The 25190-nt window shown below is 38.1% G+C and overlaps 1 protein-coding gene across 1 annotated transcript; it reads right to left on the bottom strand.

Moving 5' to 3' along the window:
• Positions 1–16595: 16595 nt before the first annotated feature.
• On the bottom strand, positions 16596–24541 carry LOC147046968 (cystathionine gamma-lyase-like). The gene is made up of 12 exons (XM_085928565.1): positions 24299–24541; positions 22814–22895; positions 22451–22546; positions 22278–22387; positions 21995–22129; positions 21861–21918; positions 21555–21632; positions 20829–20981; positions 20636–20757; positions 20477–20529; positions 19871–20018; positions 16596–17658 (listed from the first exon to the last, which is right to left on the bottom strand). Exons 1-12 carry the CDS (start codon positions 24470–24472, stop codon positions 17641–17643), a joined length of 1227 nt encoding a protein of 408 aa, XP_085784691.1. The 5' UTR covers positions 24473–24541; the 3' UTR covers positions 16596–17640.
• Positions 24542–25190: the final 649 nt, after the last annotated feature.

Genomic DNA, 25190 nt, shown 5'->3' with positions numbered 1-25190 from the left:
TTAGCTATTCATACCTTGGCAAGTTTACTCATTGTCGTCCTCAATCTCTCCTGTGCAGGCCCTTATTTTCCTTGATAAGTGTCCTTGTGTTTGAAATTCATTGACTATATGCAACGTCTTCATCTGGTTTTCACACTGAGTGGAATATATTGGAGTGGTCAGCTCAGCTTCCAAGTTTCACAAGACTCTTACACCTTCTATACTGCAATGTTTTAAAACATATTCTTTCAGAATATAAATTGTACTTCAGATTGCAGTGAATAGTCGTACTCTTGGGTATGTATGGCCAATTTAAGGATATAAATATCTTTTCACTGATCCCTTGTGGTAAGAGTAATACCCTTTCTCACATTTATCAAAGTAAGGCCCACAGAGTTATGATTAAAGCATACAAAACACATCCCCGCCTTCCTTTTTTTTATTCCCTTGATATTTCTTCCTCAAAACACCACTTCACATTCTTGTTTTAGAATGCAGTTTAAGACGGATTTTTTTTTTCTCCTGGTATACTTCATTCATGATAGTAAATGAAATTTAAGCAATACTTCTCAGGAAACATTAGAGAAGAAATTGGATGCACGTTGCTAAGGTAACAGCAGTGATGCTGACAAATCTTGTGTACCGCTGAGTAAAACTGTGTAAATTGACTATATTTATAACAATGATGACTGACAAATGATGATGAAAATAAGATAGGCATGATGAGTGCCATTGTAGCCCCCACATTGCTCAAATAAAGCATAATGTCATCAGTCAAAAGACGGTTGCCATGGTTTAGGTGGTGAATACGACAGCAGCCTCTGCTGCACTTGCAAAGCAAGCTCCACGGTGTAAAGTGGATTCGCTGCAGACTAACAAACGGGCTGTCTGTGATAACGAGGGTTATATTGAGTTTTATCGAAGTTGCAAAATAAAACGGTCAGGGAATTGTAATCTTCTAATTGTGCTAAATGAAACAAAGCAGTAACGTAATGAATGCATATTTCATCTTTAAACTTCCTTAGACAGTATGTGAACTTCTAAGTGGTGCTTGATTGATGAAATCATTTGGGTTCATCCTTTGGGATGGTCTATTCATAAGTTTTGTCTTTAACAATGTTTATTTTCAAAATGACGCTAGGGCTTAACATTCCTCTCAATTGAATGAAGAAAACAAAACATGCGCCCACCGGTTTGACTCATTTAAATCCACTTATAAACACAATGGTAACACATTATGAAAATGGCTCCCTGTTTGACAAAAAGTAGGAAAATAAAAGAACATTCCACACTTCCGAGGACAACTTTTGACTCAGCTTCTACTAACTATGGTGACATTTATATTCAATCCACTGAATGTTTATTTCCGCTGCTTAAAATTCTTAACGATTTGGTGTCATTCAGTGTGTTTACCATCTTTGTCAATGGCTCAGGATGAATTTTGCCTCCTTCAGGCTGCTGGGCTCCACTCAAACACCAACAGGCTAAATTCAACCCCCTCGCTGTGTATCCATTTAATACAAATCAGCACTGGTTCCGGGAGTGATTCATTTTCAAATTGCAGACTGAGTGCGTAAATGAGATGGCTAGTCTTAGTTTTTGGAATGAAACAGCAAATAATGGTGAGAGCACAATTCAGACCTTATACTAAACATGAAAACGCCTAGGATCAAATAGATCATCTATTGCTTTCACTTTCTAAATTGTAAATTTGTTTTTTCAATCTCAGTAATGACGGCTTTGTTTGTTATACACATATACATATAATATTGTATATGTAATCGGTCTCTCTTCCATAATTGACTTTCCCTCCGGGTGTAATGAGTTTTCCAATATTCTGAATAGCACCTTGCAAGCAGAGAGCAGCCGCAGCCAATCTTTGTTTCTTTTGTAGGGGAAGGATGTTGAATGAGTATTGAGCTGAGGTGTGGCCAAGGGTAGAGTGGAAACTTCTACCAAAGCCGGAGAAAACAAAAATCTGGGATGACAAAGCAATGTTTCACATCGTGATCTTAAATTCTTTTTAAACTCTTAAATTCATTGAGGCAGTTTCACCTTATCACCAATTAGCAATCAATTCACAGTCATCAACAGCATTTTTAGTAACAACCACCCAATCTAGGAATATACCAAAGTGGATTACAAGTAGATTAAAACTAAATGACCTATTACTGGAGCGCCCTGAAGCAAAAAGGTCGAAATGACTGCCATAAATTGAGAGAACAACTAAATACTTGATAATTGCATGAGGTTTCAGCAGAGAACTGAAATTAATCACAGATTATTATTATTTTTTTTAAATAAACATTTCATTTCCACTGCTTCATGCACTGGTAGCGCAGTGGTAAATGCTGCAATTACGCAGAGCTGAATGAACCCAACATGCATGTTTAGAAATGAAGAAGAAACCCGTAATACCTACAAAAAAAAACATTCAGGCACAGGAAGAACTCAACCATATTTTTTCTGCAATTCTGCAGTCCTTTAGATGAAATGACATGGTATATGTATGATTTGGTTGTTTTGAACCCCTGATGGTATGAATCCATAATTTAGTATCTGGCATAGTCCTGCTTAACCCAGAAATATTCTCTGTCAAGGAGCTCATTTTGCATTTGTGCATCCATCTTGCCCTAAGCAGCATTATCATACAACAACAACTGTGCCTGTGCACACAAACTAGAATGAAGAATCCTTTTAATTACAAGTCCAGTCAGTTTATCATAGCCAGTAATGAATTTTATTGGCCTTGGGCATGTGCTCAGACTAGACACAAGAGCAGGGCTTCTTAAGCTTTTTAACCTTGGGGCCCATTTCTATTTTTGGGTTGAAATACCTGTTCATGATTTTTTTCTTCTACTACTTCTACTGTTCTTTTATGTAATAGTACAATCTGACGCCTTATCGTTAGCTAGTGGCAAGAGCTTCTCCTTGGCAACGGGAACTGTTTATTTGAATTTAATTGGTAAAATACTCTGCTCTGTGACCCTCATGGCCCAAAGATGCAAAATTGTAATTATTTTTCATCCCACTCACTGGCACCGTGATTAATCACTGGTCTTGATTGCCCTTAGGAAAGATATTAAAGTACTATGTTGAGAGGACAGTGTCATAAATGTACAGTAGCCCTACGCTGATGATGAGGTTGTACGAGAGGTCTCAGTTTCAGTTGAGCTTGTTAGGCCCACCTTTTCCTTCTCTTGGGTCTGCTAATCTGTCTCCTGCAGCCTCAGAATTGTGTGCAGTTATATGTGAGCCAACTTTGCCAATTGTTGTGCCACTCATCCCCAGTCAACCCAGCAGAGGTGTGGCTCATCTCAATCAACCAAGCTGTTCCAGATCATCTGGTCAGAGGCTGTCTACAAAACCCCCTGAGAGACAGTGCTCGACGCTTCGACGTTAACCTTCCGTGGTCAGCGCTCAACTCCACATCAAACCAGTGTCTCCTCCCTCCTATCCACCTTGGATCACCTTTTCGTGAGAAAAGTAAATATATTGTTTTTTGCCCTAAAACCTCAGTCTATGTGTCTTGTCTCCTGGGTCCTCTGCACTTTTGGCTCACCACCCCAGCTGAGCGTAACACCAATCTTACGAACCACATTATCATTTTGCACATGCGGAACATTAATTGGCTCTGCCATTTCTGTCAAATAAATGTGGGATATTGTATAGTCAATAGGTGTTCGCTGTCAAGTAAATTATTCATGAATGGAGGAATAATATAATATATGAACAGGAAATAATGTGCCATATGAACTCATGGATTTAAAGGTCTGTTTCTCGTGAGCTAACATTTGACTAACTTTAGTGTACATTTGCATGGCAATCATTCTGTTAAAGCAATATGGAGAATGAAAGACAATAATAATAGTAAAAGATTAGGGTCAAGGGTCAGGTGAGGGCTCTTACGTGTTGGGTTGTCTGTCAATTGCTTGTTCAGTACTGTTTACAGTCCACTTAGCTGTCAACACATTTACCAATCACAATCTGTTTTTATAGCTGTAGTCAATTCATAATTTACACTTCACTGCCTGGGATTACAAAAAAAAAAAAAAAAACACACACACACACACAATAATACAATGATCACTGCTGTTCTCACAATCTGTTCCCAATATTGAAACTAGAAGATGTTTTGTTTTTATATATTGTTGGAAATTGTACACAACAAGGAGTTTAGTCATCCTCTTCTTTGTTCCACCCTATTGTGTAAAATATATCATGACAAGATTTAAAGCCTATTCTCAGTCTGGCAGTAAACTGGACTCATTTCCTTGGCAAGACGATAGAATAACTCCCGGCGGTATTCTTGAGCAAAATGTCCTACCTGCTGTTACACAACAAAGGGCAAAAGAAAATGAAATGCTGACTCATTTTTTAAGAGGAGAAACTAAAGTGTTTTTCATCCGTATTTTTTATTTTTAACCATTCCTGCTAACTGCTGGCCACCGCTGTTGCTGTTCTCCAATACAAGTCATTTTGCCGTGCACAAATGAGTCAGCAGATTTGGATTAAATACTACAGAGCAAATAAAATACCATTTCACCATCTGAATAGAACTCTGGGAAAAAATCCATCAAGCTCAATAAAACCAATCAGCCAATAAATCAGTCAGTCAATCATTAAAATTAAGTTTTTACAGATTTCAGTGTCATTCATTAGTATCTAGAAGTTATATCAACAAAATGTTTACCTCCATTTCAAAAATTTAATTGTTTCAAAAGTACTGATGTCCCAAAGTATAACGATGATGTGTTTTTATGTGTCAAATTCAATTGTAGAATTGTAAAAAAGTGTGCACAAGATATTCTTAAATAAAACATTTCTTCTGTTGTACTAAATGAAATGGCTGCCTCCGTTTGGTAAAATATATGGTAAAGATTTAGACTTGAATGAAATATTAATCATCTGTCAAGAATGACAAATGCTCACACTTTGATTGCTTCTTTGTGGACTAAAAGCTTGATAGATTGCTTAGGTTATTAAATAATAAAGACCACATAAGAACATGACGTACACAAATCATTTCATTAAGTAAACACAATGTAATGCGATACAAGAGATGTATTCAAAATTCAGCCTCTAATAACACAAAGTTTTAAGTTTACAACCAGTTTAACCTACAAATAACGATTATAATTATATATATATATTTTTTAAATACAGTAATGTTAAAATCAAACAGAGACAGACATACTAGATGAAAAAATGAAGAGCTGTCAGTTCCAGCTGCTGAAATGTGTTGCATAATCTTGCGGAACAGATGTAATGCATTCGGAAACTGAACTCTGTTTGATGGCACAATATAAGTTAAATTGTGTTTTATTTCTCCTCAGTGGAGAATAAAAACAGTAGAATAGAGCAACTGTGCCTGCCAAGTTGGATAAGACTTTCTGAAAAGTGTTTCTGTCTCAGTTGTCAAGGCTCAGCAGAACTTCAAAAAAATGAATGCATGAGTTTTATCCTATATGTACTCATATTTAATTTTATCCTACAATTCTATATTTATTCATTGAGCCAGTCCATTGATAAAACAGAGAGTGTCTCATTATAATATAAAAGGAATAAAAGGCTGTGCCTCTCAGAGGTGCATGTTGGAGGAAACTAATGAGTCAAAGTGATTTAATGGAATGCAACTTAGAATGTTGGAAGCTTATTATTAGGTGATTGTGTGCACTTCATTGAGTGCGCCACTGACTTATCAAAATGTCACGGAGGAAATGAAGCATAAAGATGCTTGGGCTGCGTTTACTGGCCTATGCTATAGGGCTGTAATTTATTATTATTTTCAATGGAATAGGTGATTTTGACAGTACAAGCATTTGATCATGTGATCGACAGGAGAAGATGGAGAATAAATTTGTGCAAGACTCGTGAAAGATGAGAATAAATAACACAATACAATACAATGTGATGCGATACGATAAGATACAATGCAATACCATACAATATAATACAATACAACTTTATTTATAAAGTTTTTGCCCAAATGCTTAGCAACTCAGCAGGTAAATTGTTCACCTGTTTAGCCCAGTCAAGAAGGAAAAGGCCAAAAGGCAGGTTATCTTGGCAGGATCGTACTGCTTGAAAACAGGTGGCACTCGCCCACTGTGGCACTTTGCTGCACAATCAGAGTGACTGGAAGCCATTAGCTGAATGTGTCTCGTCAAAAGATGAGAATGCATTTTCGGTCTGTGAGGATGAATATGGCCCAGTGCCATTTCAGCTTACACAGTATCCTTGGTGGAAGTGTGCCTTCTTAAATCCATCTGAATGTGCCATAACTGTCTGTGAGGACTTTGGAAATGTTGTGAGTAGAATAAAGATGACAGCCTAATGTCTGACCCAAGGGAAAGATTCTGTCCTCTAATTGCATCTTGCCTGCAAATTTAAATGGATGATTGCTAAAGGTCGTTAAACGTTTTATACTGCATTTTTCAATTTGTTGATATCACTTTTTCTTTTTTTTCTAATTCACTTTTATATGACTCTATTGTTATCAATGTCTGCTGTTCAAATCATAATTATTCTTGTATGCGGTGTTTTTTTCTCTCCTGACATCAGACTGAAGCAACTGTGAAATTTGTAAAGTAAAATCTAATATTCCCTCCTGAATCTGTGTACAATGGCAAAGAATACTGTGAAGGAACAGTCTGCCTCAATTGAATTGTACAGGCCTAATCTGATATTTGTGAGGGTGCAAATAAGAAGTGACAGGTCGCAGAAAATTGCTGTATAACTCTGAACTGATGTTCATACATGAGCTCTTAGCTCAGTTTAGAATGTGTAATCTTCTATTATGTCTCTACCTCTGGGAGTAGCAGAGATTATTATTCTGATGGTTATAATAATGATTGTGGTGGGTATACTTGCATTCTTATAGTTGTAAAAAAATCTGAGGGGTTGAGGAGCTTTGAGATATTTATATGTAAACCGAAAATTGACAACTCATCCATCAAATTTATCCCAAAAATCTTGCAAAAATTCTTTTCATCCAGTGTTCTTGCCGCTAGAACAGCCAGATAACATTTACACAATTTAGCCAAAAGGGAAAACAGTGGGATCTGCATGGTTGGATTTTGCAGTGGTTATAAATAATTACCAATGTCTTCGTATGAGATGGAATTATTTTCTGCTCTCCACTTTTGTGGATCTTTTTAAATCCTCCTGAAGCCTCACATTTCCTACCCATTTAATGGTGGTTCTCTCTTCCTTCCTGTTTACCAAAGCCGCATATTGGGAATGTGAGAAGATAATTTAAATCAATTAAGGAAACGGGCTAATTTCATTCAGCCCACTCATCTGGCTCTGCCTCCTCCTCAAGCCAAAAACGTGAATAGAGACATATTGTGACCATGTAGACATCTAGAACAAGCCCAGATAACACACACGCACACACACACACACAAATAAATAAATCATCTTCAAAGAAACATCACCTCCAAGTTTGATTTGCTAAAAGTTAAAAAAGAGCAACTTTTGATAAACAGCAAGAAAATGTTTGAAGGTCAGTAGTGAGGTGCTTATGAATTGCTCTGAGTTTTCCTCTAGATGACGCAAACAAATATCAAATGTCTGCATTTCAGTCACGGGAGAAAATTTAATCTCTCCTTACTGATGGCTCAATAAAGTCATCAAACGAGTTCACAACCTTGTCTGTGTGTGTTTATAGATCCCACCCTTTCTCTGGGAGTCCAAAGAAAATAACGACCCAATTGACAAGTTGGTGTCTAATGGCTTGGCAGAGCCAAGAGTCATGGACTGTAATAAACCAGGCTCTGGTTCAGCTTCAATCCTGGGTGACCCATCATTTTGGCTAATCTGGCTGAGCTGCGGTTTCTATGGAAATCTTCCAGATATTTATCTGCTCTGCAAAACAGGTTTCAGTAACTCAGTAGGTTTTTTCTTCTTCCCACGAGCACTTTAAATGTATCATTGTTTGTGCACAAGGATCATTATTTTAACTGAGCTCGCAATAAGATATCACAATGAGTGTGCATTTCCCTATTTAATGCATTCAAAATCTGCATAATTGTGATACCTCACCCACGGCCTTCCTAATTTGGCTGCTGATGGACAATATTTGCACGTTGTTGGATTTGAACATCACATAGCAACACTGTTTACTTTGACGACGCTCGTATTGACCTTGAATAAGCGAATCACAATGCAGCCTGCCCAAAGAACATGAGGGACACGTGGCAGTTTTTCAAATTGAGTTTTAATGGAGAAGTGGCCGCAGTAAATCAATAAAGGCCCGAACCAAAAACTATGCACTCAAGTTGCAATGAAACTGCTTTGGCACATCAAAGTTGACCGCAGTGCTGATCCAAGCGCTAGCTTTTCCATTAAACAGCGTTATTGAGTCACAGGATTCCGTAAATCATAAACCAATTATACAAAGAAGTGAGCAGGCCATTGGTTTCTCCCATTAGCAAACGACCACTGCAATATTCTCATCACATCTCAGCGTGTCATTGTAGCCACACCACAAAATCAATACCAAGCGCATGGAAGTACTGTATTTAACGGAGCAAATAAATAAATAAATAAATAGATAAATAACCTACTCTATAATTAAACCTCATACAATGCATTTCTTTTTGTTGCATTTTTTTTTGCTGTTGTCGATAAAAGGAAAGGTTTCATATTCTTCCGGTGATTCTCCCACAAGTACTCAAAGTGTCTTTTCCTGCCTCATTACATAGCCATAGAAGGTCTTCCTGGTATCAGCGTCTTACAGTGGCTGAATAAAAGGTCTCATCCTTCTGACCTGAGACTGAACTGAATTCCAATGAGCCAATACTACAACAAATGGACGCTAATTGCTTGAGTTTGCTCATGCCTTTCGAGACAGAATGGAAAAGAGGAATGCATGATTTGATTTCTTCTATGGATTGGATTTTTATGGATTAGATCCTCTCAAATGGCTTGTGATTGTGCTCAGGGACCCTCTCCAAATTATTGGGGATCTATTGTAGGCATTATATTTGATTTCAGTATTACTTATTCAGAAATCATATAGTATAATCATTATGCTTTAATGTGCAGAAAATATTAATATAGTTTTTTGCTTTAGTTTTATCTATGGAAATGTGATAATTTGGACAGATTATTTTCGAATAAAAATCCCAAATCAATCGTTTTATTTCTAATCCATTGTTGTGATGTTCAAAGGAGAAATCCTAGAAACTCAAATACTTTAGAACTGTATTGTTGCGATCTACTTTGGTGTTTAAATTACCCGGGGTGTAGATTCTTGGCTCGTATGTTTAGCGAGCACTAACTGCACATTAGCAGCCAAGCCCTGATGGATCATAATAAATGGTGACTGTAAGCAGTGTAAATGTTGTGGTGATTAGTGCCCTTTCCCAGACGTTACCTGCCTGCTGGACAGATGGACCAGCTGCACCACTGAGGAGCTCATGCTTCTGTTTAAACAAATTAGCTCCGAGCAGAAACTTGAATATTTAACCGCGGTTACCGAACTTCACGACAGATGGTTAAAGTAAGCCGAGGTGGGGCCTCGGGAGGAAACACTGTTGTCCCAGTATTATTCCACTCTATTCGATTAAGCACATAAGAGTGTATGAACTGATACGTATGATCATTTTAAATTTTTCTTTTTAATGATATCATTTGAAAAACGATGGTGGTTTCAGGCCTTTTTTTTAATCAAATATACATCACAATTGATTGAGAAACATTAAGAAATGTAATGTCATTTTATTTCCAACTGGTGTATGTTAACCTTGGTGTATGTTAAATTATTATGTCATGAGAACATACAGTAATCCGACTGAAGAGCTGTTGATTATATTGTGCACACCAAGGAATTCCATCAAAGTGATGCTTGGATATTCTGAATCGTGATGTTCTTATTGCCTGAATCTGACAGCATGTGTTTCTGTAGGAGGAATAATCATCTCCCAAGCTAAGAGGATTGCCTTTGGTGGGTTCTTATTCAGTGCACAACAAACGTTACTCGACCAGCAGCAACAACAGTGTGAGCTGCTACGCTCTCGTCTGTATAAGGAAAACGTTATGATTGGTCCATTTTAGTGCAGTGCTGTGCATCGTGGCAAGGAGGAGCATGAAATTGTTGAGAGCCGCCTAGACATCCAGTGTCATCGAGGGCCGATGGACTTTTTAAGGGGTAAAAATTGACTCCATGAAGACAAATATCGTGGCTTGGTTATGAGCCGAGTCCAAATAGATAAAAAAAATTATTTTGATCCAGATGCAGAATTCTGCTTTTGATCCTGAGGATTTATGAGAAGTCTGTGTTCAACTGGATTCCATTTGAATGTTATCAGTGCAACCTTTTGTCTTATGAGAACATGTATTAGATTGAAGCTAATCGCAGAACTTGAAATGAACACAAGAACACGTTAAATGGGCATCTACACTGTTGTGGAATATATATTGAAATATCAGTGAGTCAATCAGACCTTAGCTGCACTGTCCAGCAGAATACGCAGTGCTCCGACTAATAGTAAGGAGTAAATTATCGCTGTCAGATGGTGTCATGAATGCAAATCCAGCAATAATGAAGTGTGAAATTCATCTTTGTAAAGGGGCTCTGCTACATCATCCTTCCCATGCGGGAAAAGCGCTTTGCGTATTCAGGTTGTTGGGAGTCAATGTTAATGTGTAGAATGCATCCCATCAAGCATTTCTCACTCTAATGGTCATGCTAATAGCAGTATGATCGCACACTTTAAACAGCAAGACTTTCATGATAGGATGAATTGCATTCTTTTTCTAAATACTAATAGGCCACCGATCAAAATAAACGGGAGAATTTAGTTGTTATATATCACGTGTGACGATTTAAGGCTCAGTGTCTTTATTAAGTTGCAAATCAACCTATTGCCAATCAATCTTGCCTCCATTGATCTGGTCTTAGGGGTTGAATTTACATAATCAATTATGGCGGGTCCATTTCGTATCTTAAATTGTGACATCATGGAATCACCAACACAGGTTACTGTAAAACAACTCGAGACTTTGCCAAACAATTTCTAAAACATAAGAAAAAAAAGTCCTTTTAACAATCTAACAACGTTTTAGCAAATAATCTTTTATGTGCATCCCAGCTATGAGTTTGGATACGGATCCTAAAAAAATTCTCATCCTCTTGTTGGTTGCTTTTGATTGATTTGTTCTAAAAGATTGCCTTGGAGTACATTGAAATTGGTGAAGCCTCTAAAAAAATATATTCATTTTAGTGCTTTGATGTCAATTTATGATTGCAAACATCTTTTCTGTTTTGGTGAAAATTGTATTACCTAACGTGTTCCAGAAGTACAAATATCCTGTTTCATGCTGTCAGAAAAAGGCTGCATCACATTTTTTTTTTTTATCAGTGCCATAGCATTCTTGTTCAGACAGTGATATTTGACTAAAAATAGAAAAATCCATACTTTGACATATTAGCTGGTGAAAATGTGTGTGTAGCAAGTTTGTTTTATGTTATTGATCATGTTTTGCTTTTGCTGACAAAGATGTTGCAGTAAACTTGCAATATTTACTGTCCACACACATAAATCTACATTTTCTACTTTTAAAACAACAGATGAATGTGAAATCAAGGTCTGCATTTCACCACAACATCAAAAAGCTTGAGTTTCCCTCAAGGATTTAAGGAGATTACCCTAAGAGAGTAGAATTGTTTGGAGAGATTAGATGTTGTTTCCTCATGGTCTACGTTTCACAGAGATATAAATTAATTATGATGTGAGTCACAGATAAGTTGTTTCTGAGACTGAGTTACTGCATCAGCTGCAAAATATCCATGACAATTTTCAGCAAAATCACTCCAATCTGAGCTATGAAAAATTGCCACTAATATTAGTGATTGGAGCGAACGTAATTGGGCTCTTATCCTCGTCCCTCAGGATTTGTTGTTGGAAAATATTTTTTGCCACATCAGTAGCCGAATATTTTTTGGGTCCTAGATTGTCACGAATTCAGCATAACAAAGCATCACTTCGCTGAGCCTTGGAAAGATATTGCTTCACTGAATCAGGGTCTCAACACACAAGTTTTTTTTAAAGCCCTATGATCTTCATGGAAAATCTACAATAATTAAAAAAAAAAGTTACATCAGTTTCATCATAGAATAGAATACATTGGTGGATATTTTATCAAGGGACGGACGGGAGTGTTGGCCAGAGGCGGGTTGTCTGATCCCTTATTTAATAATATGCCAACAAAAGGTAGAAATGTTGATCCCAGGCTTCATTTGAGACTTTTTAACACCCAGAAAAGCCTTGGACTGTGCTAAGAATGAATGAATTGAAGGTAATTTTTTATTCCAGGAAGAACATTACGCATTAGCACATCCGCTGTCAAGAAGTCAGTTGTGAGTTTCTAACTGAAGAATAAATCCTTCAAATATGTGAATGTGAGTGTGAATGTTTCTTTGTCCACATACGTTTTGAGATTGCCTGGCAACAAGTGTGGGATGAAGCCTGCTTCTTGATGGGATAGGCTCCATGCGGTTTATCTGCTACCCTAAAAATTTAATAAAATTTAACCAATGAAAATCACATTGTTTTTGAATTTTGGTTCAACAAATAAAAAAAAAAACTCATTGAAATGGACAAAAATGATGGTACCCCAAGGAACAGTGGAAATCAATCTGACCATACGTATAAGTTAAACTGAGGTTTATCCTCTCATTAGCATCATGTGTCTTCAAGCTTGAAGGCAATCAGTCAGCAGGTAACAACTTACATTTTTATTGTCTGAACAAAATCATCTATTTATAAAATCAATAAGCGGTCTGCCAAGGCGAGTGTTATCTCAGGTAATTCCAAAGAAACTTGTAGACAAGAAATTTAAAAGTGAGGGCTAGATCATTTCCAAGAATCCTAATTTTCCTGCTGTGAATGCAATGCTAAAAATTATTTCAAAACTTCAGACACCATCCCTGGATGTGGCAGCAGGAGGGAAATTGATGACAAACAGATGAGAGACAGACAATCCAAATGATAACAAAAGAGCCCAGAACATGTTTTTCTCAATATGTAGCCAAGTAGTCCAGGATCAGAATATTCTCTACCTTTCCTCCAAAATCAGCCTGGTTACGCTCCAGCTTCTTACTTGCATCCAACTGCCGAAGGCTCAACTCAGAATGACATTCACACTTTCATCCTTCGATTTCTCCCTATTTGCTGCTTGCTGGAAGGGATGATAGCAACAATGTCCATCTTAAGCAAACATATCAAGCAGTTGAACAAATGGAGAGAGAAGTCGCTCGCTCGGTGTGTGAATAATTGATGCAGAAGATCACCTCCATTGGGTTAGGAGCAGGGGAAACGTCGCCTCCGGCTCAACTCGCTCAAGCATCAGTCTATTTCATGTTAATACGACCTCATGCGGGAGTCACTTTATTTTCTTCTCTCATCTGACATGTACCTCTTGCTCGGTTTTGTTTCTGGAAGGCAGTGTGAGCATGTGGTGTACTGATTACTTGAAGGGAAAAAAAATACATGGGGGGTGGTTATAGTATTAAGAAACAAGATGCAATTTTCTGCTTGGTTAGCTCCCATGCTTGTTTGCCGTTGAGAAGTTGTCATGCTGCGCCACTCCAGACACAGATTATAACCTCGTGTCAATACAAAAATTGACATGTATTGACCGTCATTTGGCAATGCGTGATTTGTAAAAAAAAATTGAAAATTGTATTTCTCTTAGAAGAGAGTTCTTTACAAAGAACAAGTTAATAAGCACCCACTTGAGGTCAACTGTGGCCCAGGAATGTTTAACTAGCCTCAGAATCCAAAACATCAACCACAGTTAGGGAGCAAGGACATTGTTAGAGTGGTGCTCACTCTAACTTATTTTGCAAGAACTACACGGGAGACAGTATGCACTTTAAGCACTTGCAAGTGGAGAAGTCATTTGTCACTGTGCGCACAACGATGATCGAACGAAGTCTGACTTAGGCCTCTTGCAAGAGCATTTTTATTGAGAGAAGTAGGGTAGGGGTGAGAGTGCCCAAGGTGGGGGTGAACCCCGGGCCTCTCGGAGAATCACAGCAGGGGGTGCTTTACGATGTTGTGTAAACAGAACAACTTTGATTGCTTCCTCTGCAGCTGGTCAATCAGTTCAAGGGATCTTAGCACTTTGTTTTACTAGTTTGTTAAGACAGGACACGTTTGGTTAATTATTACAGGTTACATTTCAACATAAGCATAGGATCAAAATAATCTATCAACCCTAAGGCTAATGAAGGACGATTTCACACCACCAAACCTTTGCATTCTTCTTGTGATGCTTTTCACCACAAACTTTCGGTTGTTTGTTTTTTCAGTCCCTGGAGTGTGATTTGCAGATCTATGATCTATGTGTCCGCGTTTTAAGACTGACTTGGGCTGTCTGTTCCATGTACAGTATTTATTGCCCGTGATGAACTCGTGCTGTTTTCGCAGTTTATTTTGTGTTACTATCTGAACTGCTGCCTTCATGATGTTGATGAAGATGAATGAGGCTGTCCGAGAAGAAGCGCCGCAAGCACACGGCCATACGTGACGTTACTTCCAGGTTGTTTCTCGGATGAGCTTGTATGTTGGGATCATGAGCACATCTTTCTTTTTTGAATATTTGATGTTATTGTTTGTCTCACAATCCAGAGAACTTTCACAAAGAAGTTTTGGAGGATTGCCTGATAGTTTGTCTTAAGGTCTTTCTTTACAACTCTCATATCTATCATCAACTCGTTTCCCTCCTCAAGACACTCATTTATCTTCTGTTGCTTAGAACACCCGTGTTTTATTTACTCTCCAAGGCAGTCCGAATGAAATTTCACTCAAAAAAAATAAATAAATTGGATTCAAAATTTTATTGGCTATAACCAATGTTTGTGCAAAGGTTGGGATTGATTTTTCATCACTTGGTTTTTCCAACTATCGACAGCTCATGTTATTTAAGCTCAAGACTCCATAAATGGACTCTTCACAGGCAGAAGAAAAATCTAACTGAGCATTATACTATTTGGAAAGGCAGTTAAATATGGTACCTCACTTGGAATGGATCTCATTTGCTTTTGTTATTTGTCATAATATTATGGCTGCATTAGTGTTTATTTCAAAACAAATAACAGTTTACAAGGACTGTTGTATATTGGAGAAAATAATAATTATTTTTTTAAGTGAGCACCCTGAACCACTGTTGTTCTGGGAAAAGCAGGGAAATTGACGTAATTCTCACTCAATACAGGGTTAATTATGTTTTTTTTTTTTTCTTTTCCGGGAAACAGAGATTGTTTTGGAAAGCTTTCTCATCTGTAATTATTGTTCTTGCCACATCTATACTTGTCTTACACATTAGAGGCAGCCTGGACAGACATACAAATAGGTACGTTTGTGCATTCTCAGGAGAAATTAGTTTAGCCAGCAATTTTTTTCATTAATGTCATTTCAATTTGCAACGAGCAGTTTTAAAGCCTTGGAGCTAAAAACTGTTTTTGACCATGGTGTGAAGAGAAACCAAAAGAGTGACATTGACAGTAAACATGACATGGACATTGGAGATAATGTATAGCATGTACTAAATTTGTTTTCTTGTGCATCATTGGATATTTTGGTCAGTTTGAGCAAACATAGACCTGCACTGAAATTATGGCATGCTGTTAAATGGTAATATAAATCTTAAGTGGCTTTGGTTCCAGGTGAGCATGCAATCAACGACAAAGCGGTCTTTTATGAACGCTTTTGTGTACTCGTTGTAATTTTACATGGATAATAAAATCCACAGTGCATACACATCATACTGTGGCTTCCTGATTTGTAGCCTGAAGACAAATAGTATCGTTTGAACAAGAAGTAACGAGTTCAGTGGTCACGCATCATATTCACCAAGACGACCAGCAGACTGGGGATTTTTACAGCAGTCGCTATGGACACCATTGCCTAATATGAGCTGAAAGCTGGATGAGGAAAAATTTTAAGAATTATTTTTTTAGGTAACTCTTGTGGAATTACAACTCATGTTAGTTGTACATTGAGCGTAAAAGGTCAGAATTACCACATTGAAGATTTGGGCTACCTTAATAACAATACAACTGTTGCGCAATTCCCCCCCCACAAATTAATAATTCAATTGCCTCAATGATCAATCATTACAAGACATAGCAGCCTACCCAAACAGCCCCGCTTTGAGTAAAGTTTCACAAATCTTTTATCCCAAGCAGAGTGAATGATACAAGTGTCATCTCTGACCTCATGTGTGATGGAGAGCACATGAAGCTACTTTGTCCATCAGTTAGGCAACAGCTGGTGCTTACAACTAGTGCTTGTTTATAGTCATGACTTTGGCTCCACATTTTTACAGTTTTAATCGGTGATAACTCATGTAGTGAATCATACGGTTTTAAACAAACACTCAAAAAATTCCTCCCAGTCACAACATGACTACTTACTTTTATCTAGTAGTCTAAATCAGGTTGCTTTTGGCTCATCACGTTGCCCTATTGCAAGTTCACTGCTTTGACAGCTTTTGACTGCTTTCAAGGATTATAAAATCATATGCAAGGCTGTTTATACAAAACCCTCCAAACAGTGAGACCATACATCGTAACATTGTAGCTACAAAGAAATATTTCAGAGTATCCTTCAATTATTTTATTACATGAACAGTCCATGTCAATGTGAAACACAATCATATTCATCATTTTCTCCTCATATGTCCTCGCCATCATCCATGCATAGGCTACAAATTGTCAGAATTGTGGTTAGCCATTTAAACATTTCACATTTGCCTCCTTAAAGAAACCTGAAGCTAGAATGACTTACAATCATTATTTGTTTTAAATCATTAATTGCTCATTCTTTGGCACGGTCTCATACAGTATGCAAAATCATCATTCAACTTAACAATGACGTATTTGGAAAATAAAAGGAAGCAAGAATATCCTGAGAAAACCAATACAAGCGCAATATAAGTACATACACCATCTGCCTAAATCCATCGCTAAGTTATTCAGTCTCCTTGTGTTTTTCCCGGAAGATGTCTGATAGAAAGTGAGTCACATGCAGACTGTTACGTTACGGAAAACAGATTTAAATAGATTGTTGCTCCTTCAGTGACTCTTACTGGCAATTATGCCTTTTAAGCGTAAAGAAATAACTTAAGCCTCTTGATGCAGGATGTTTTCCGGTATAAGTGACAGAATACTTCTTTAAAGCAAAAATATGCCACTTTACATTAAAATAATAGCTTGATGGCAATTTGCTGTTATCACCACCTACTTCAATAGTTAGGGGTAATTGTAATAAAAACACCTGCATAGCGTCGGTGCTAATGTTTCTTTTCATAGTTGGGTATGTTTAGGCACTTAACATTGTGAATCAAACAGAAGTCCAAATCAACAATATTTTGATTTGATATTGATTTATTATTTCAAAGATGTCCAATTTTGCAAAATGAGAAAATGATTTATTAAAAGCAATGCGGTCTGTAATCAACTGCTTGACAGGAGGTCAGAATTATAGCACGAGTGTGGTTAGTGATACATTCAGAGTGGAGGAAGAAAATATTTGTATCTTTTCAAGAACAAGTGACATTTTCTGTTTGTGCGGTTAACTCCATGTTGGTATTCAACAGTTGCTGTTCTTTCAGTGCTTTCATCTCGAAGCGAAGGCCCTCCAGACACTAATTCTTCAGTGGATTCTATAAAAAAAAGAGAGAACAGAGACGGATGGAAGCCAGCACCCGTTAATAAGACACATCCACAAAGCAACAGGCAGACATTTTAACAAGATGCTGGTAATACGATGTTTTCCATACACAAAAAAAAAATGATGATCTGTGATATTGTTCCTTCCCGCCTTTGCTTGATGAGTGAAGGCGGGGGGTGACCGTGTTTTGCCAATCAGATGCAGATTAACAGCCGGCCCACCACAGTGCCAGCCGCTCACAGTTACATTATGAATGGCACCAGCCTCAAATTGAGAGCTCCAAGTCATAAAGCAACAGCCAAGTTGGAGACTCAAAAATAATAAACGAGGATGCTCGACATTTTCAATCTGAGCCGCGGTATGATTCAATTTATCACCTCAGTCATTACAGGTGCCGTCTTCTCGCACAACCACTAGATACGTGCCAATCTGATTCCCATTTGTTACAAATGGGCTAGTGAGGACTCAGCAAATACTGAGTATTGATGAGAGCTGGGGTCGTACAAAGAAGTCTGCTGCATGAGAGCGTCAGCAGGACAATTCCTGGAAATGTACTTTATTTCCTGGCAGTGTGGCAGCGAGTGGGAAATGGCAATAAAAGAGCCAGAATCAACTCACTTAAGGCCGTTTGAATGTGTTAAATTCAACTTTAAAGTGTCAAATGAGGTTCAAGCAATTGTGTAATTGATGAGGCAATGAAATGATCTCTTGCATGGATGTTTTGGTTTAAAGGTGGTTCTAGTACAGTGGAACCTCAAAACTGGAACGCCCCAAAAGGTCGTGCCTTATTGAAACTGACAAATTATCGAGGAACCATGTGAGGTGATAATGAATTAATAATGACGGTGACATCTTGAACTTGGAAAAAATATATTTCCATCTACATTGTTATACATGGTAGGGTGTCGAAACTGATTGCGTTGTTGGACTTCTGAGGTTCCACTGTAATTCCAAACAAACAAAGTGATGCAAAAAGCAATGGTGCGCAACACTGCAGCATGTTAAAGAAGAGGGTGGAGGAAAAAAAATTATCAAAGCCATCACAGAACCTGAGAGGAGGATTCTGGCAAGACGCTTGTAGAGGGGCCATCTGCTGGCCTTGCAAAGACTTTGATGTCTTTCTGTGCCAAAAATACAGAGTTGTACAAATGGACTAAAAATCTACAAATGGAAGGAGAAAGAGATTTTTTTTCTGGAGGCTTTTTTGAGTACAAACTGAATCAGAATCTTCAGAAAATAGACTAGAGTGTAAAGAAAATACATTTTGTTCCCGTGGTAGCAAACGGCTGTATGGCTAGACCACAGCTCCCAACAAAGTAATACAATCACATTTTTCTTCTAGCCTTCATTTATTTTCAATTTGACAAATGTGGTGATGAATTGAGTCTGTCAAGTCAGTAAATGCAAAATGCTAATTCGGACGTAATATCTACGTCTAGCTTTGTGCTTGATCTTCACTTTTGTAGTGCACTTTTTAATCAAACGTTTGACTTTTTTTTTCATTTTGGTATTACAAAAGTGCAAGTGTACAGTTTGAGGTTAGTTTTAAGCTTAAGAAAAAAAATTCAAGAATGCGTTTACACTGATTGATAATTACTGTGTTTAGTGAAGCTGTGTCCCATCAAATCTATCATGTGAGATGCAGTTTCTGGTTGAATGTGTATAAAAAGCTATATCTCATCTATATTCTTAGTCCTTTTTATTCCCATTATAGCAACTCTTTTCCTGTCAAACCTCCTCGCCCTTTCTCTGCTCTGTTGTAAAATAAAGGTCTCTTGACATACGCACATTTTTTTTTATGGGCCCAACAAATTCTGCCTACTAACAGATAATTATGCAAATGCAACCTAACCAAAATAAAAAAAAGTCTGAGCAATTCTCTTGTGCCTGCTGCACACTATATTACTGTCAGAAGAAAAATTGGCAGTAAAACATCAGACAATAAGGCGGTATTGTCTTGGTATGAAGCCAAACACACCAAAAAGTGTGCGCAACGGTTTTCTAGTGACATTTACAAATTCATTGAATTCACAAGTTACACCCAATGTGAACCTTTATGAGGGTAAGATACTTTCTCCCCTGGCAAGAACAAAAATAAAACAATTATCTAATTGGTGGGCAAAAATCTGAGGGATTCTATAAAATCCCTTGGATTTTATAAAAAATACTTAGCAGCTACCTACTGTTGCCCTTTGGAAACTTACATTAGGAAAAGCAGCAGCAAGTGCCTGATTCAGATCTTCAATGATGTCCGCCTTGTCCTCCAGTCCCACAGAGAGCCGGATCAAAGTGTCACTAATGCCCAAGATGATCCTTTCTTTCTCGGGCACTGAAGCATGAGTCATAATTGCCCTGTTGGAATAAGACATTTTGGGGTGAACCACTTGCTTCATCAACACAAGTGGTCTGTGTGTGGCGAACACAACGAGAACTTACAACCCCAGGGTCCATGCAACTGAGGGTCACAAACATTATTCAGGACCAATAAATGTGGTAAATACAAATGTGGTAAAATACAATCAAGTGTGTAGTATTTAAAATGATTACTTGGTAATTATTAGGAAAAAACATCAGGTATAGTAAAAGGAGGAAAATAGCAAAATAATCACTTAAATGTAGGCGCTCATGCTTTAATAAAAAAAATATATATCAAGGATAGTGGAAGCATCCTAAAAATCTATGGTTTGATCTCTGCTGCCCTCTTGAGGCGTTTTGCCTGACATTGCAACTCTGCTGTTTCCCCTTTACAGCAATGCATATGAACTAGCCAGCCGAGCTTTGAACAAATATAAAAAAGAAATAGGACTTACGGATGCTCTGCTAAACTTTCATAACCACCAAGACTCTCGGCCACGGCAAACACCTGAATACAAAAGAAGACAATCGGTGACATCACAGCAGAAGATGGCAATTGTGTTTAACGCCTACGTGACAATTATGAAAATTACGATTTTTTTGTGGCTCATTACCTTAAGACTCTTGAGGAAGGTGTTGGCATTTTGGAGTTTTCCTTTAATGTAGAAGGAGATCATCCCCGGACATCCTGTGCATTGTCTTTTCACCACGTCATACTGTGGGTGAGAAGGCAGACCTGTGACAAGAAAGGAGGTAACAGTCAATAAAATAGACAAAAGTGTCAGCTGCATGATTCTCGCACTCGACCTGGATAGATGACACGCTCCACTCTTGAATCACCCTCGAGAAACTTGGCTGCGGCCATGGCGTTCTTGAAGTGGCATTCCATGCGCAGATGCAATGTCTTCAGCCCGCGGTTGACCAGGTAGCAGTCGAAAGGGGATGGCACGCCCCCAAGAGCTAAAATGAAAAAATAAAACGCACAAAGTGCATCACTTTCACAAACCAGTTTCTAAAAAGCCAATTTCATTCAATCATATTTGTGCTGATATTTAAACACATTGACAGATGTTTTCAGTTGTCTTCTCACAGCCACCTTCAAACTATTCATCAACCACAATCGTGAATCACTAACCGATTTTGATTTTATCAACACCATCTTAACATGGTAACTTTTGGACATTGACTTTTGTCAAGGGAAACAACAGGACGCCTCAAAGGTTTTTTTCCCCCCCCACAAATGTTTCACTGGGTCACACAATTGGACATTGACTTTTGTCGACGGAAACAACAAGACAGCTTTTCAAAAGTATTTTTATTTTTTTTTTCCCCATAAATGTTTCACTAGGTCACATAATGCTGGGTTAACCATAATTGTAGGTCTAAAAATTCACAAAATGTCTCCTCTTCATTAGACACACACTGTGCTTTTGGTGCCTCACTCAACCATACAGCAGTCACGGGTGTGAACTGGGTTCTTGAGAACTTGGCCACCACACTAAGCCCAACGTACGATGTGTTCTTTTCACTCACCATTCTGTAGAAACTTCAGTCGTTCATACAGATCCTCTCGTTTGACTGACACCAGGCCCATAACCACGTCACTGTGACCTGACGATTATATAAAACACAGAACGTGGATCAACCCAAAGGACATTAAGTTGAGTCAGCAAATATTAAATCGTAATATATGCAGATAGGGTGAATGACATTAATGCTGGGCCCAAATGAAAAAAAAAAAACACTAAATAAATAAAATTGATATTCGTGTCGAGAGACCCAGAATGATAAAGTGGCCCTTTTATGAGTAAAATGGAAGCAAAGGAAAACCTTACGTACCATTCATATATTTGGTGGCTGAGTACATGCAAATATCCGCCCCTAAAGCCAAAGGGCGCTGAATAAAGAAACAAAGTAAATATGAATAAGACTCGAAACTTAAAACTGAGTGAACTGCATGGCAAGTGTCACACCTGGAAGTAGGCAGACATGAAGGTGTTGTCTACCACAACCACGATGTCTTTGTTGTGATCGTGGACCAACTCGGAACAAACCCTGATGTCGACAACTTTCATGGTGGGGTTGGTTGGCGTCTCTATCCACACCATCTACACAAACAGCCATAAGAACAATGGAAAACAAAGTTACGTAACTACCCTTCTTGCAAGTAAAAATAAACAGCTATATAAACATCTCAAATTTGCTAGGTCTTTTGGAAGGTGACCAAAATGGAAAAAAAAAAAATTCAGCACTTACTTTTGTGTTGGGCTTTAGAGCTGCTTTGAGGAGTTCTGGTTTGGTACAATCCACTAAGGTGATCTGCAGCCCAAATTCAGCAGCCACTCTTTGGAAGTAGCGGTTGGTGCCTTGTAGATTCACAAAATATAAAATATCACCACTTTGCAAACTTTAATCTTCTCTTGACTGACCTCCATAAACATCATCCATGCAGATGATTCCATCTCCCGCCTTCAGCATATGAGTGATGGTCACTGTGGCAGCAAGCCCTGAAGCCACGGCAAGGCCTGCAGGAAAAAAAAAAAAAAAACCAACAACAACAAAAAAGATAATAAAAACGTGACTTAAGTCTTAAACACCAAATAAAGTGGCAACTTTAAGTGAAATGCTACTACATTCATCTAAACCCAGACAAAAATCAACTTCACACATTGCAACTTGTGATCTTAATTTAGCTGGTTTCCAAAAAACTGGTCTGTTAAAATGAAAAGCATACTTCAATGAATTGTGGTCATCCTTGGATGTTCCACTTAAATACACATTGTTGCACTCACAGTGCTTTGCCCCATCCAGTGCTGCCACGGCTTTCTCAAGACAATCTCTTGTAGGATTTCCACTGCGGCTGTATTCGTAGCCCTGCGTGAGTAAAAAAGAAAGTCTCAACAAAACAGGAAGTTGTTTTTTTTTGTCAGCGGATAAAGCAGGTCAATGCATTCCTGTACTAATTTTCTCCAAAGTATGCACTCCAATGCATTCTCTCCAGGTTTTGCTGCAACTTGGAGAGACAAAGTTGGATCCCAGTTAAAAATTAAAAACAGTCACAACATTCTTCACATGTTGGAGCCAATGTGTGAAGGACATTTTGTTCATTTGTTTTTAAAATATGTAATGTATGCAAGGATTTGTTTATTGCTTCTATCCAGATGTAATAATTACAAAGGAAGTTATGAAACTCTGCTGGCTGCAATTGAACATGTTTATAATTATAAATGTATGCAAAAAACACAAAATAAAGAGAAGATTCAAATGTTACATCAGTACTAAGAAACAACCTGTACAAGGGATCCTCGGGTTAAAATGGTCTACAGTAGACGCATCCCAAAATAATTTTGCATTTTTTCACCATTTATGGCCTTGAAGTGTTGTTTTTTTTTTTAAATAGATACGCACTGTAATTACTGCGTTTTTAGACTACAGCGGGGTCCCAACTAAGATAGGGAGGAGTATTTATATCTTGTTGTATTTATGTTAGTTTCATTGAATCAAATGATATGGCACACTTTTTCTTGCATTTTTTTTTCTATAATACGGCTCAAGGACAGTTTAAGGTTCTGGGAAACCCAGTTTGAAAAACATGGGATTACAGCGTGTTCCCATTTCTGTGCAAATCGGGGTCATCGTAAACTGAGGACACCTGTACATATTACAAATGAGGATTCACGTCATCAGGGTTACTGTTTGCTTTGAGGCAACAGGTAAACATCCTTGTGAACAGCACCATGTGTGCAGAATACTTTGTGAAGATAAACCAGTTTAGTCTAAATACACAAAAAAGTCCAAGGACTTCAGCCATTAACCCAAAAGGTATATAATAGGCATTCAGGATGTGCGACCCATGTTAAACAGGGGCACGCTTGTGGGGTCAAGCATACCAGAGTCGACAAAACAAATGTCAAAGGTCGTAAAGCCAGCAGAAGTGGATTGGAGAATTTGGCACTTTAAATATTTTTTGGTTTGTTCGAGTCTGCTGCTTTATTTCATCACTTCATCAAAGACACGTGGTATATATGTTTTCCTTTTGGCCCATGTTTAAAATATGCATTCAAGAAAAACAAATAGTAGAACATCAACTTATTCATAACTGGCGGAACTATGATAAAATTATTTTTTATGTAACAATCACGTGAGATGAACCCAAGAATCTGATGCAACCTCATTAACCCTCACCCCCACCATAAACCTTTGCTAATTAGAAAAGAGGAATATAGTATTAGAACCTTCACTATTATAAATTGATCAAGCAATTACCGTGTACTTACAAAATGCTTTCCTGGTTCGCTCTGTTTAAACGTGGTTGAGAGCGATATCGGGGGTACCACGGCCCTGGAGTTCCATTGCTCCGGCTCCTGACCGACGTGGATGGCTTCGGTGGCGAACGACTTGAAGGGCTTGCTGAACAAGTCAGCCCGATCGCCCTCAATGCGGTTCTCCATAGCTATGCGGTGCGCGTCACGCGTCCTGTAGCCCTAAACTGGAAATGACAGCTCGACAATGTGGGTGCAACGAAGGTGACGAGCACTAGTACTGGTCTGTTTCAGCCAATCAACGTTCGGCATCTTGGAATGCGCAGCCTTGATTGGTGGATGATCAGGACGCCCAAGCGTCGTTGCAGCGGGAGAGCTTAGTGCTTATGATGTAACTTTTGAAGCTTTTCTTTTTTTTTTTGCATACGTTTATCATTTTAACCATGTTAAATTACAGCCAGGCAACGTGTATCATTATGAAATGCATTTATATCTCTTAAATAAAATACACTCACAACCAAGAACCTTAAAAATACAAATAAACGTATACAAAAGCATTATCGTAAAGCGGGGCGTTATGTGACGCAATGAACGTTGAACGTCCGTCTGTAATGCTGTCATTGCTGTGTACATCGATGTGCAGAAGGGGGAGAAAGCGTGTCGTCCGTTTAACAAAATGAAAATATGAATATAACATTAATTTCCCGTTGTATCCCACTTGTAAATCACTTTTACTTTCTGTTTCAACAAATGCCCCCCCCCCCATTGTGGCTTACGCAAGTGCGTATGACGCAATTTCTCGTAGTAATAGTTTTACTACACAAACTTTATTTCGCTCAAAATCCGATGGGATAATTTCCATCTTACGCACAAAATTGGACTCATGTAATATACTTGTCATACTTGT

This window comes from Syngnathus leptorhynchus, chromosome 13 (assembly GCF_054491065.1).
Source record: "Syngnathus leptorhynchus isolate UIUO chromosome 13, UIUO_Slep, whole genome shotgun sequence".
In the NCBI taxonomy this organism is placed as follows: domain Eukaryota; kingdom Metazoa; phylum Chordata; class Actinopteri; order Syngnathiformes; family Syngnathidae; genus Syngnathus; species Syngnathus leptorhynchus.
This window is presented reverse-complemented; position numbering and strand designations above follow the sequence as displayed.

Coding starts and splice junctions, on each gene's coding strand:
- LOC147046968 (XM_085928565.1), bottom strand. CDS start 24,472: ATGGAGAACCGCATTGAGGGCGATCGGGCTGACTTGTTCAGCAAGCCC. Junction 21,919..21,994: donor TCATGTCTGCCTACTTCCAG/GTGTGACACTTG, acceptor TTCTTTATTCAG/CGCCCTTTGGCTTTAGGGGC. Junction 20,530..20,635: donor CCTTCCTCAAGAGTCTTAAG/GTAATGAGCCAC, acceptor TTTTGTATTCAG/GTGTTTGCCGTGGCCGAGAG.